The sequence below is a fragment of the Nesoenas mayeri genome, assembly GCF_963082525.1.
Source record: "Nesoenas mayeri genome assembly, chromosome: 6".
Taxonomy (NCBI): domain Eukaryota; kingdom Metazoa; phylum Chordata; class Aves; order Columbiformes; family Columbidae; genus Nesoenas; species Nesoenas mayeri.
Window position 1 is genome coordinate 39,948,531 of NC_137545.1, and position 14,520 is coordinate 39,963,050.

The following is a 14,520-nucleotide window of genomic DNA, read 5'->3' on the forward strand; positions in this document are numbered from 1 at the left end:
ACAATGTAGGCTAATTGCTTTTCCGGTGGAATAAAGAAAAAATTACTACAAGGACACTGTATTTTTTATTCAAAAGAGTTTTACAGCAATAAAAGAAAACACATTAAAAAAAGTTTTGCTGTCTGTATGCAACACTATGGGGTCAGTTTAAAAAACCCTGTCTCTTTTTTTTTTTCTGCTCGCAATTCAAGAGACCAAATAACTGCAGTTGTATTTTATTACTTCAATTATTTGCTGTAGCAGCCTGTGTTACATCAATATTTTAACCATATAATATAGCAGTCTAATGGGATTGATACCTAAGTGAGAGAAATCGTACCAACAGAAAGTGTCAGCAGCAAGGCAGAGGGCAAAGTAAGAGGGCAGCTTAAAAAGAAGGCTTTATGTTAAGGTTTACACTTCTTTAAGAGAAGATTTTTCAGCTCATTTTACTCCTCTGAATTTATGAAACCGATATTGCTAGCAATCTAGTAACTGAATTGTCCCCAAATTGGCTACTGCATGATAAAACCCCAAGGAATTAACAAGTTTTAAAGATCTCCAGTTGCATATTCGCTTAGCAGATTGTTTTATTATAATCAAGATCCCCACAGATCATGGATATAATTATATAGCAAACCAACTTTTTGTCTCCACACAGGCAAACAATGCTCGTTGGTTTGGGAAGAATGACATAGATGTAAATGAGAGCAAAATGCGGTCATTTTGTTTCATAACGCAACAGAACCGTATAACTTGGATGCTGAGCAGCTCTGGCCAGCCTAATCCAGCTCTCTCTTAATGATTCCTTCATACACCTTTGTTTTGGTGTCAGAGATGATGCATTTCAAATAACTGAAATTCTCAGGAAACTAATATTGCCATTGTAAACTGTTTTCTCATGCTTATTCTACTTCGTAATGGATATAGGTTATTTTGTTCTATAATTCCTGCTTTACTGATACCAGCCTAGGTCCACCAAAACAGATGGAGTCTTCTCTTAAGGACCTGAATCAATCTATTTTGTGGTCTATGGCTATATCTTCTAGTTAAGGAAATGCTTCAGTGTTTTGTTGGATCAGGGCCTTAAGCTTTATATATATCACAGATGTAAATATCCAGATTTTCTCTCAGGATTTAAAAACAAAAAAGAACTTGTTCAGCTACCCAGGTTATGGGCCATTTACAGATAATACTGAGGCTCTTAACATCACTGAGGAGCCCTCCAAACCAAAGGTAAGGTGGTGGGTCTTCTCTGAGCTGTCTTCATTCAGAAAATAAGAAAGTCCTCAAAAGACACAGAGGGGCTATTCCATGGTTCTTCCTTCCATCTTCACAGGAAAAAAATCCCCCAATATTTCAAACCATATGTTTAGATTTGTCAGTCCTGAGCTGACGTGGTGTTATGTGACATAAAACACCAAAGTAGCTGCCACCAAGTGGCTTTCCTGTGCCAGCAGTAACCACACAATGGTGTTGGAGGTACCACAACTTTTTGTTTACTTAGAAATGAAATAATTTTGATGGGTGTATGGTATCAGTTAGCAAGTGTTGAGTTCTTTATGGTGATACTGCTCATGTTGGCTTAAATAGAAAACAGATAAGCTCAGAAATCTTTAATATGAAAAGTTTCTTAGTGTACTTGTAGCGATGCACCGTGGAGCCACGAGAACTAAAAATCTGTCAGCATACTTGGTAGAAACTTTGTCTCATGGTCGTCTAACTCATATGATGGAGATTAAAGTGAACAAAATCTTGGCACATAGTTTGGCAGTGGAGAAGCATTCCTCTGTTCGTATGTAGATGTGTGTGTGTGTGAGATGGATACACAGAGAGGGGAGAAATTTAACAGCCACTCACTCGGTGTTAAATTATCAGGTGCTACATATTTTTAATAAACCTTAGCAGTGAGATAAGATACATCCTCTTCTATGGAAAACTGCTTTCACTTAGCCTATAAAATTTTCAAACAAGCTGAGCATCTGCTCTAACCACTGAAAACAAAATCATTCAAATTCTCCAGCCTAGCTAAAATGTAAGCCAGGCTTGAATCCAAACATGGAGATGCTGGAAGGGTGCTCTTTAGGCATTCATGTTTTCCTACTTTACCACTAAAACTCACAAACTGTTTTATTTAACGCCCTGATCTATGACCTGCAGGACTATCCTCACAGCAGTGGTTACTCTCTGCTCAAAACCAGCCCTGGTCCAGTGATGAAGCTTTTTACACTGCACTTCTGCCATCACTGAGCAAAGACACAATCCGTTTAGATACTTTGCAAGCCGTCATGATGTACTGATGTCAGACAAGTATCTGAATTTGCACACTAGAAATTTTTCACAATGGTTTCTTTTGTTATCTCTGTTTCAGTTGCATTTGTTGTATTCTGATATGCCATACATTAAAAACACAGAGAGCACAGCTTACAGTAAGAGTTTGTTTTAGAAACTTTGCAACTGTCTTGGATGTCTCTATAGTAAATGTCATTAATAATTACTGGAATTTTCACCAGAGAAGGAAATTAGATATGGAAAACCCTGTATGCCAACTTTGCCTTTCCAAGCCTTCAGAAATACCAGAGGGTCTGTGTGAACCCTAGTAAAAGGGATGAGATTGGATTTCCACCTTCCTTACATCATTCCATGTCACAGTCAGGATTAAGATACAAAGACAATGATTCAAATAAAAAATTTTTCTGTAGCTTCACATTTTAAAATAATTATCTTCCATGAAAATATCAAATGATAGTGATATTTATGCATTTACTTCACCCAAAATTTAGCTAACAGTTATCCAGTGTGTTTCATTGCCAGCAACTAGGTTTTTCTTTTCAGAAATCAGTATTTTTGTTAATTTCTTGTGCATTTCACTTATGTTTCAGTTATATATTTGTGTTTCATTGTGATTTATTTTTTTTTGCGTATTTCAAAGCAGAAAGCAATTTTTTCCATTGCAGACTACACTTAAACAACTCTTTTCAGGAGTTCCTGAGTAATTCATATACAAGTTTTGTGCTATTTTAATGCAGTATACCATGGTATGCATGCCAAATGAAAACTATGGAGTTTCTTCTGTCAAAGTAATGAAGTATACACTAGTCTCTTAAATTTTGGTACTTACCACTTCTTGTAATTCTTCAGGATTTTTATGGTTTCCGTAGATATCTTGGCTACATTTTTTGCCAAAGGTTGATTTGGTAATGGTTCAAATTTTGACCAAATTAAGTGAAGGCAGAATAAAAGCTTTGAAGTTACCTGAACCTGTTTGGGGACAGAAAATGTAGTGGGAATGTCAGGAAAAAATAATACATCTAACTGCAGAGTCCTGCTACTACAATGGGGAAAACAAGTGGGAAAATATCTAAGCATGATAAGTTTCTGTCATATAAAAATTAATGTTTTGATTTTTCCACATAATACAGCTTAATGCCACTGTTTCATAACACTAAATACGACTTTTGCAAAAACAGGAAAGTTTTCCTCACTTGTTAGACGAGAGGTTTATCACACAAAAGATGGTGCAAGAGCATTTAGTGGCATCCCTTTGTATTAAGTATTATTGTCTCTTTAAATGTCTGCAATGTACATCAGAAAATCTATTACTAAATTAAAAGATGCCTATGTTTATGCATATACATACACATATTTGATCACATTTATATGTAAAATAGATATGCAATGCTAGGAATTCAATAAGTTGGTGTTAGATAGCCATATGTATCTTTATCTTCCCAGAGACCCTCTGAGTTCTCCACATGGGCATGGACTGTAACGCCCAAAGGTGTCTAATAGTGTTCCTTAGACTAGAGGATCTAATTTTTCAACATTTTCTCCCACTTAAAGATAAAAAGCAGATACAAAGATGCCTACAATATGATATGGACAAGCCAAGACCATTATCAACTGCACATGAGAGCCCAGACTCCATTTTTAGAGCAGGGTTCTGCACATTCCTTCTGTTTGAAATCCAGAACTGAGCTGGTCTAATTTCTAACAGTAAGAAACAGATCCAGGCTCCTGTGTTAGGCAAAGAAATGAGCACTACCCAGTGCCTCCCTCATATTTCTTTAACCATTGTTGAACTATAATAGTTAAATCCTGTGTTTGCATCCACTTCCCAGCACTGTGCAACAGCTGTAGAACATGCCCACAAATGGTTAGGCAGGACCCATTCCTGAAGATAAGATACGTAACCTTGAGATATCTAAGCCTGAACAAGTTAAAAAAAGGTCTTTTAAACAGAAGAGTGTTGGGCCCATCTGGAGTCATCAACTAGCTCTGAAAAGCCAAGGAATGATGGAAGAAACTGTCCTGTGACTTTCAACTTCCATCCTAAACATCCCTATTCCATCCCAAATTTTCTATCCCAATCACTATTACCAGAAATATGTATATCTCTTTGCCAAACAACGGTACTTCAGTCCAGAAAATACAAGCTCCTTACCCATTTTGGCTGAAGATTACATGTGCCCAAATGTACAGCTCTTCAGTTTCCAACCGTTAAAAGTCCAACAAGCAGCAGCACTGGTCAGGATGGGGAGGTGACATTACTGAGGTCTAATTTAATCTCTCACTATTGTGAAAGACGGGAACAGATTTGTCCCTACTGTGCACTAAATTCTGTTTCAAATCAGCATTGGGAGTAAGGGATGTTTGGAGAATTGTATCCATCCCTTAGCTTTTAACCACAGTTCCTACTGATGTCAGTGGACCTGCCTGAAAGTCCTATATAGTCCTAAGAGAAGAGTTAGACCCCCCCCAAGTGCAATTTCCTTCAGTATTCTGATGTTGCTCAAAAAACACAGGCATGAAGTTGGTGATGATGGATCCCCAAATGAAGCACAGTTTAAGCAAAGTGGGAGGATTTAGCAAAATGCATAAATTTCTTGTTTGCTACTGTCTGTAACAGGCAGACCTTCAGCCAGTTTAGCGAGCATAAGTTACAGCTGGCTTTTGCTGGAAGACTTTATGCTCTTGACCCTCCTCAGTTGTATAGCCAATAGGGAGTTGTCAGGCTACATGTGTTTTTAAACTTCTTTCAGCTAAATCAGAAATCCAAAAGCAAAATACAGCTCTCAGCAGTATCATGTGGAGTTGTGACACTCCCTGGAGGGCTCAGGGTCCATAAACCAATGAATGGATTACAATGAGGCATAAATGTAGTATTTTCATCCATGACAGATATAATCTTGAGCCTGTATTTTTCATGTTACTTAACTCTTTCAGAACGTAATGTGTGACAGAAAATGTCTTATAATGCACATTGCAGTAAATATCAGTCAAGTATGCTTTATTGCTGAGCTCTACATGTTTCCAGAAGTTAACAGGCACAGCTGGGATATAAGAAATGGCAATGTTGTATATATTTCTTGAACATACAAAATACCTTGGCTCTCTTCTCCCCCTACCCTCCGCATTACATCCCCAGCTGTTCTGATCATGTCACACAGTGGATGAGTTTTTCCATCATCAGCTTCTCCTAAAACGATAACCTTTATTCAGGCTTTCACTCTCCCCAAAATAAACTGCGTTATCCACATTGTCATCACATTCAAATTAGACTATCAAAGCTTATATTGCATAGCACAGAATAAAGTGGTAAACTGGTTGTTGGTAGTTGTACCTAGTAGAAAATACCCAGTGCTAGTATTTAACATGTATTGATTTTTCTACAAATGACTCAAATCTCCCCACCTGAAATTCCCTTCACCATCATGCCACAACACCAGGCAGGTAGGATTTGGAACCTGGGGGACATGAAGCTGCTTATATCCCAAGAGAGTTACTGATGAAGGACCATTCAGGTTTTGAAGATTCCTGAAGATTTCTGAAAGACCTTTTGATCAAGCAGGGTAAAAAACTGTCATTGGTAAAGTAGCAGAGAGCCATAAAAATTCTATTTTGTTTCAAGTAAATCAAGCATTGGTCAGAATGGACCTACTAACCCATATGTGACAAGCAGGAAATGCAGCAAATGAGAGCAAATAGGAGTGGTGAAGGAGGTATTAAAACAGAAAACAAACAAGCAAACCCAAAAAAATAAATGAACATTCACAAAATTGAATATTAATGTGTTACAGAGAGAGAATGGCTATTTCTAAACCTTTGGTAATTTCAGATAATATGCTGTGTTGCATAAAGTAAGACAATGTTATTTCCTTTTAAAGTGCCTTTTAAACCAGTGAGCTGATGTGTGTACTTGAGGTCTGTATTTGGTAGGGATTTTTCTCCCTTAGCATAAACCTTGTTGATTTAAAAAGTGAACAAAGATGAATCAGGTGGTAAATGTATTCATGTAATCATTTTCATTAATAAGCCGTTATAAATAATAGAGGGAAGGTTTTAAGTGTATAATTTTCTGTAGCACAATTGAGATTTTTCCACATCTTCAGCAGTAAGTTAATTAGAATCACCTGCATTTTCTTGGGCGGACACCAAATGGATTGCAAACAAAAACAGATTAAAATAGCTGTAGCTCATGGCATACAGATGACAAGATTCACAAAGAGGACAATCAGGCAATGAAAACCTCCTCTTTTTCAAACATTTTTAAAGGAAATTCAGCTCTTGTGAGTCGCTGTAAAAAGACGTTTGTAAGTGTTTCGCTGAAAGACTAGAATGGCTTTGTTTCTGATCCCATGATGAGTGAAAGAAATGTTTAAGAAAGATCACTTTACAGAGAGATTCAGACTGAAATGTGATGACTGTGATTCAAGTCAAGCCAAAAATTACAGCTCAGAATTAAAGGGGATGTACGTGGCTTGGGAATCCATTTTCCCACATTCCTGAATCTCAATCATCCCAGCCAATGTTTAAAAGAAAATACAGTGGAAAGCGATGAGGTCACTTTGTTTAGCTGCAAGAAGTGGGACTATCAGAATAGCAAAAGTATATATTGGAGGTAACGGTAAAATTACAGTGAACAGGCTGCATGTTCGATGGTTTTGCTCAAAACAAATAGCTTCAAAGCTGAGTTTTATTTCTTGTTACAGGGAGCCTTCTGAGTACGTCTTGTTCCTGGGCCTTTTAAACCATAAACCTCTTGAATGTCAAAGTCAGTGCAAGACAATAGAGAAGAAGACGAAGGCAAAACAAGCTTGATTTAGGCATTAAACGCAGCCCTGCATAGCAGTGGACTCTGCTAGTTTAAATTGCACTTGCTTTGTATTGTCTCTACCCTTATTTATTTGTATATAAATATCTAAGCGGAAATTCTACCATCAAGTGATATGAAACAGCATAAAGTGTATAATCCATCATATTCACTTGTTACTTATTCTCAGTATGTAATGCTCATATTCAGTGTTGTAATTGCTTCCATTAAACAGTTTCTACAAGGGTCTTGAAAACAATAAGATCTTAGTCAAGCTTTTCTCCTTCCATTGCGTCTTGAAGTTATTACGGCAAGGAAAAATGAGATTCTCTTTTTATGTAGGAATGCCCCTCATCTTCTTGATATTATTGCAGTCAAACATAGAATTATTTCTTGTTAGCTAATTTCCTAAAGACATTCACCAAACCTCATGTCAGTCATTTCTTAGCTTGTTAAAAACTAGTACAACCTCTCCTTTCTTTCCCCTACTATCTCTGCCTTTACTAAATTCTGACGTAGTGTTGGATTTCTACTAATAATAGAAAATAGAAAATCTTGTTCATGCTACCTTGAATTCAGGCTTGTCTGTCACAGGTCCTACAGCTGGCCAGTGCTGGTCATGAGTCCAGTACCTGCAAATGATGTGAAAAGTACCGATGGAGAGGACACCTCTCCATCCTCTCTTCAATATGAAGCAATGAAGCATATATTTTATGTTTCATTTTATTTGCTTCATTATCAAGTACAGATCTCTACTGGAGATCCTATGTGTAGCGCATGAAGAGGTACAACCTCTTCTCTTCTTCTGTTTGATGCTCCTCTTTCTACAATTCCAGGGTTCACGTTAGTCCTCTTTGCTATAGCACTGAATTGAGAGAACATGTTCCGCTCATTATCTAAAATAACCCTCAAGTGCTCTGTAAGCTACATCCAGAGTGTGGGATGTAGCCTGTGTTTCTCCATATGAAAAGTTGTTTCATCAGACTGTGACCATTTATGGTGGCAGTTCAGATCTTCTGTAACTTCACCTGTCCTCATCATCATTTAATATCTTCCTGATCATTGTGTCATCTGCTTACTTTGCCAACAGAGGTTTTTTATTCTCATTGTCCCCATCTCTGATGAAGATATTAGATGGCACTGGACTGAGAGCTCCACTCTTGAGAGCTCTGCAAGTTATGACCTTGTTAACTGATATCTCTCATTAACAACCACATTTTGAGTTCTGTCATTGAGCCAGTTTTTAATCCGTGAAATATATGCCCTGTTAATTCCATAAAATGCTAGTGCTTTAATCAAAATGTCATGTGGTACTAAGTCAAACGCCTCATGGAAATCCAAACACACTATTTCACCACCATTGCCTTTATCAACCAGACCTGTCAAAAATCCAATCCTATCAAAAATGCAACAAGTTTGCTAGACAAGGCCCTGCTTTCCATGAAACCATGCTGGTTAGGCTTAATTATATTTTGCTATGAGTTATTTGTCCATAGAGTCATGAATTAATTATTTAAGTAGACTGTCTGGGACTGAGGTCAGTCTAGCCAGCCTCCAAGTGCATCTCTCTTACTGCTTTTACAACAGCAGAATAACTCTTCTGCCACTGTTTACAGCCTTAGTTATTTCCGACTATTTCTCTGTATTTTGTTTACAAATGAGAGACATGTATACATGAGCACTGATAAGTGAAAAATGATTTTTTTACAATTGATTATCTCTTTGTCCTTCAGATAGATTGACTTCCAACATCTACTGCTGTTGGGTCTCCTAAGTTTGTTTACCGTTACCTATCTGATAGAATTATCTAACATGGCATTTGTATGGCACCCACTTCCACGGTACCTGAGTACCTTCTCCGGGCTAGGGATGGGACCTGTTTTCATAACAGATGTCAGCTGGGATGTTGTTTTCAGCCTCACAAATGTAATCCTTTGATGGGAGGAGTACAAGAAGTGCGTAGTCCTGATGATCAAAAGAGAAGGTTTTCCCAGCAGAGCAGAGCAAATCCCAGTCTCAGCTCCTACCCGGCTCCAGGAGCATTAGGACATGCCTAACCCCACCCAACACCACACTGAAAATCACGATGGAGATGTTGGCCACACTGAAAACCACATCGGGTGCAGATAATCTTATGTTAAAAAGGAGCTGCTGCTTGTCTAAACTCCAGCTGATCAAGCTGCGTACAGTTTACTTGTTCAAAGTATCTTCAGCTTATGCCACCCCTGCGCTGCAGATTTTGCATCCATATCTCCCTTGTTTGTCCTTAATGCTTCCATGTCGATTTTTTTCTCTCTGGTATAACTCAGATTTCTTTCATAATTTTTACCTCTGATTTTTTTTTGCTCCCACAATCACCTGAAAGTTCGGGTGCCTTTTGTAACTCTATCCAGATACAGTACTTCTGGTGTTGAATTTTAATGTTTCAGATTTAATGTTTGCTGCTCTCCATGATTTTCCTTCTATTGGCATACAAATACTGATCCTTTTGTGAAACTTTATTTTTGTTGCACATTTTTTGTGGTGTTTTTCTCACCAAACACATTATCTTGCCATTGATGTATTTACTGCATTCGCCCATTTCTGCTTCTTTAAATGAATTCGTGCCACACTTTTGTGCCGTTAGTAAACTTTAAAAAAATTGTTTACATATCAGATATTTATGGTAAGATGCATATGAAAACAGGAGGAAAGAATTATAGTTTTAGGGAGAACATACCCTGATAATGACCTCTTAAATATTTGTAAAGATAGCCCTGGGCATCTGAGCCCACAAAATAGTTTATAATACAACGGCTTGATTACATAATGATACTTTAGTTTTAAAACGTATGATCTTTCTGTTTATGGGAAGGCATAATAGGCTCCTTTGAAATACAATATTTTTGCCCTGAACATAACTGATTTTAAATGAAAGGACTAACTAAAGAATGCCTTTCTTCAAGTTTGTACTTCACTTTGTTGTTGAATCCAGCATGATGGTTTCTTTTACAAAACTCCTACCAGGCCTGGGGACCACACCTATTTCAGGATACATTAATTGTGGAAGTTTCATGGGTTTCTGTGCAGGAAGTTACCTACTACTATTTAAAATGGCATGTTTCAAATTCTAAATCTTGTTAAAAAACAGAGAGACAATCTCTGTCTACCATTCTCCCTCCCCCCTCCCCCATATAGAGAATTTCCTTTTATGTTCCTTTTGAAGATATTGTCAAATTCAATTTGAAGATATTGTCAAATATAGATGAAACTTAGGATGAATGCAGTGTGATTTTGCAGAGGCATTTGTTCTATGCAATAGAAAAAAAACGAGAACATTTCATTCAAATCAGTTCGTAAAACACCAGAACTACCTCAACCAATATCAGTCTCATATTTTAAAATATATGTTTGAAAAAATATATCACCTAAGCTCTCCTTTTTTCTTGTGTTTTTAATGTTTCTCTGTACCACCTGGTTCCAGCTCAGACTGATGCTAGAGCTGACACTGACCTACATCCACAGTTATTTCCATTTTGGCTAGAAGCAGGAGTATGAGAAATGCTCTTTAACAAATGTTCTTGAATGTCTTCTGTGCAGCAGATTGAATATAACATTCATCATTGACCATGATTCTCAAGCAAGCCAGAGTTCAGCTGCATTTTAACTTTCTCACCAGGAGTACCTCTATGATTTTTTAAATGAAAATAGATAACATTTGTCTATAGCTTGACAGTTAAACTGATGTATTCTTGTGTCTTTCTCCTAAAATTCCCATACCATTACAAAATTTAGGATGGAAATATTGAAGTCTTTATCATGTTCTGGCTGTCACTTCAATTGTGGATCTATCCTGTCCTTAGGTTCCTCACTAAAGCAAACAGAAACAAAGTTGAAGATTGTTCTATAAAACAAATGAAATACTTGTTCTCCTCTATAGCAAAATCCTGTGATTCTTCCCTGATAAACTCCCCTCCAAAACACAAGAAGGTCACCCTATAGTGAACAAGAGTTGGACTTGATTACAATGAATATTTTTTCTAAAGCATTCTTTACCACTATACTTAAATGCCAGAACCAGATAGGAAACTCTGCATGGCTTTTGTTTCATCTTGTTCCCTAAGTATTTATAGATTGCCGTGAAGAAACACTGACAGCAGTGCACTAATGTTTTTATTCTTGATAGAGGTGCCCTTAAAAGAGAAGTTACTTTGAAAATTGTTCATAGAATCAAGATATTAGAACTATAAAGACATATTTCTCTCTCTTTTTCTGTTGTGCCTAATTGGATTTCCAAAATAAGTTGTTAACAATCCAGCTAAGATAATGCGGTCATGAAAAGGATGTCCAAATCTACCAATTTGCATTGGTTTGGTTTGGCTTAACTTTCAAAGTTCTTGGAGCAGAAAGTTGATGGCACGTGAACACTATAATTGGCTTGAAATTCTTGGATTTTTTTTTTACATTTTTTTTCTCTCTGCCATATTTTATAGTGTCCAAATGAGATGAATCAGACCTCATTTCTGGACCAAAGTAAATTTATAACAGTAATAACACACTTGCATACTCCAGATCATTTTGCAACATGTAATAGGCCTCAATTTACAATGTAGTTTGTCATATTCATTCAATCTGGAGAATTTATGTAGGTTCCAAACTGATGCTATGACCATGAGACACTGCTGTTTCAGGCAAAGTGACATGAATTACTTTCACTTCCATACATTCAAAAAGGTTTAGAACCAAACTGAGTTAGATCCAATGAAAGTTAACATTCTGTTTTGAGGCTTGTTTGTTTGCCTTTTGTTTTGTTTTGTTGGTTGTTGTTGTTGTTTTGGGGTTTTTTGTTTCTTTGGTTGGGTTTTTTTTTGTTGTTTTTGTTGTTGTTGTTGTAATTTTTTTCCCTCTTTACTTTCTGGTCTAGACTTCAGTTTACGCAGTGCAATTCTTAATCCCTTACAGCAAGACTCCCACATTCCTATGCTTGGAATTACTCTTCATCTCCCAGACTCCCTTTACTAAAACAGAATGAGACTTCAGATTTAGGATAGAATTGCATTACTTAAACATTTTAGTAATTTCCATTTGCTCATATGTTATATATCCAGTATATGGATAACTTCCAAGTGTTCTTGATTACCAAATCCTTTTTGATTTCTCTTAAGTAAACTTTTTCTTTATCCCTCTGTAAGCAAAGGGGATCTTCCTGAAATGAATCATCTCTCTCAGTATTATGTTGCAGCACACCCACAGGTGCAGGGTAGAAAATTGCCCACTAAAATACATAGATAACCAGTGTATAATATGGAATTATTATTACTTCTAAAAATTGACTATTTGAAGTTAACCAAATCTGGATGTTCCTAGTAGGACAGACATCAAATAAGATGTAAAGAGAGAAAACAAACACACAAAATACTGTATTGGGTTTCAGTCTGTGTCAAAAGTAAATCTGTGAAATGTTTCAAGATCAGTGAGGAATACCTCTGACCAGTTGAGTCCACTGGCTCTGACCCAGGTACGATGGAAGTATCTTTGCAATAAGGACTTGAACCTCAGCTCCTTCCTATTATTACAACTGAGTTTCTGGGCTTTTGCACTTGTTTTCACTCTTTCCTATAGTTTCAGTTTTTCTTTTTTCCCTACACCAAATTGGAAAAAAAAAATCCCTTTAGATATATTGTCAGAAAATATTTCCTGAAAATTTTTGGGTTTGACAAATTAGAGTTTTCTAAGAGAAAGTCTTTATCTGAAATTGCTTGCCAAAAGCTAATTAAAACTTGTGTTCGAAGTGATGAGTAGCCTTAAAAAAACCTGTTTGTGTAGATTCTCTTAGCTTCTTATGTACTTGCAAGATTTAAACGTGAAATGACAATGTACAATTTAGAGTTTTCAATTTTTAAGCATGCAGATTCGGTCATTGTTGCACAATAGCTAATTCTCCCAGGAAAGGAGAGCAGTTCCCATGTGCTTTGAAATGCTACAGCTATGCAACCAGAGCTGGAAGTGCTATTTTAAACAGTCATATCAGCAGAGCTTGCTGTAGGAGATAATATGTCATAAAAAGGAGTATGACATCTAGTTTCACCTAGAAGATAAACCTTGAGTAGATATGCAGGGAGAAACAAGACTGTCAGGTTGTCCTTGAAAAGAATGGCCTATATTAATGAAGAAATGTACTCCAGGGCATATGCTATTTGGGATATTTAATTTCATCTTCAAACTTGTCTGATCTGCTATGAAGAATATAGCAGAGAAATGGTAGTTGTGTATAGTATCACATGGGTCATGATTGCAGAGTGGGCATCTCGACACTTTATTTTCAGGAAGGTCACAGCCTCAGAAATTCAGGTCTGAAAGAAACAGGCCCCGATTGAGAAGTTTCCCCAGCACTGTTAATAGAATCACCCCACATTTCAGCAGGGCTCATGTGGCACCGTGCGTACCCCAAACAGCCCTTCTCCATCAGCACGAGAGCTAATTCACTCCTCCTTTCCCGTCACACTCAAATACCCTCACAGAACCGTATTCTGCTGACAGAATTACAAGATAATTATAGTTAGGTGTTTTGTATTCACTTAAGCTAATCTACCACTTTTATTTTTCATTGTTGCTTTAATCAGGCAGGAGGCCCTTCAGTTGTTGTCAGGTGGATTATTTTTCATTTCTCTTCTTCATGCTTGTTAGGGCACTTCTGGCTTCCTGACAGACGTACAAAGAAAAATACTTATATGATCTAAAATGAAATATGTGTTTCTCTTTCAGGTCTAGATGTTGATGGAATATACAGAGTTAGCGGCAATCTGGCAACAATACAGAAGTTACGATTTGTTGTCAATCAGGGTAAGTGATTCCTCCACCCTGGTAATGTTTTGTTTAGTACTTAACTGTCTCAGATGACAGTATTTCAGAATCTGCTATACATTAGTGGCATAGAATGATGAGCTGTGTTTTGGGAAAGAGAGGAAAGTGAAGGTAGAAAGATATTGCACAGAGGGAAATGTCAGCTAGGAGAGACGAAAAATAGCAGAGTAAGCAGAGGAAAATAGTAGTTTAAGGGGAGATGAGAAACAAACAACAACAATAAAAAAAAAGAAGAAATGGATACATGAAACAAGGTAGCAAAAAACAGAAGCATGTATAAAACCCAAAGAATCTAAGTGAGGGGAAAAAAAATATATATATATTAAAAGGAAAAATAATGGATTGTTTAGATGTTGGAAGTTAAACAAAACCAAAAGTAGAACAAGGATCCAAAGGAAAACCAGCAAAAGAGAAAAAGGTGCTGAAAAGAACCGGACATGAAATACTAAAACCAGAGCACTGGCTCTGTCAAAGTCAGGGAAAGATTTACCACTGATTTTGAAAAGGCAAAGATTTGACCCCAGCAAATGACAAGTGGAAAGATCAATGTTTTGAAGACTTCAGTTCCAGAATTAGACCCAAACATTGCATTCCAGTTTTATTTA

At 36.9% G+C, this 14,520-nt stretch overlaps 1 protein-coding gene across 1 annotated transcript in view; it reads left to right on the forward strand.

Annotated features, from left to right (window-relative positions):
• ARHGAP15 (Rho GTPase activating protein 15) overlaps positions 1-14,520 on the forward strand; it is a 324,795-nt gene that overhangs the window by 205,992 nt on the left and 104,283 nt on the right. Inside the window, exon 11 of the mRNA XM_080346977.1 lies at positions 13,817-13,894. Within this exon, the coding sequence (XP_080203103.1) occupies positions 13,817-13,894 (78 nt within the window). The remainder of the gene's footprint in view (positions 1-13,816; positions 13,895-14,520) is intronic.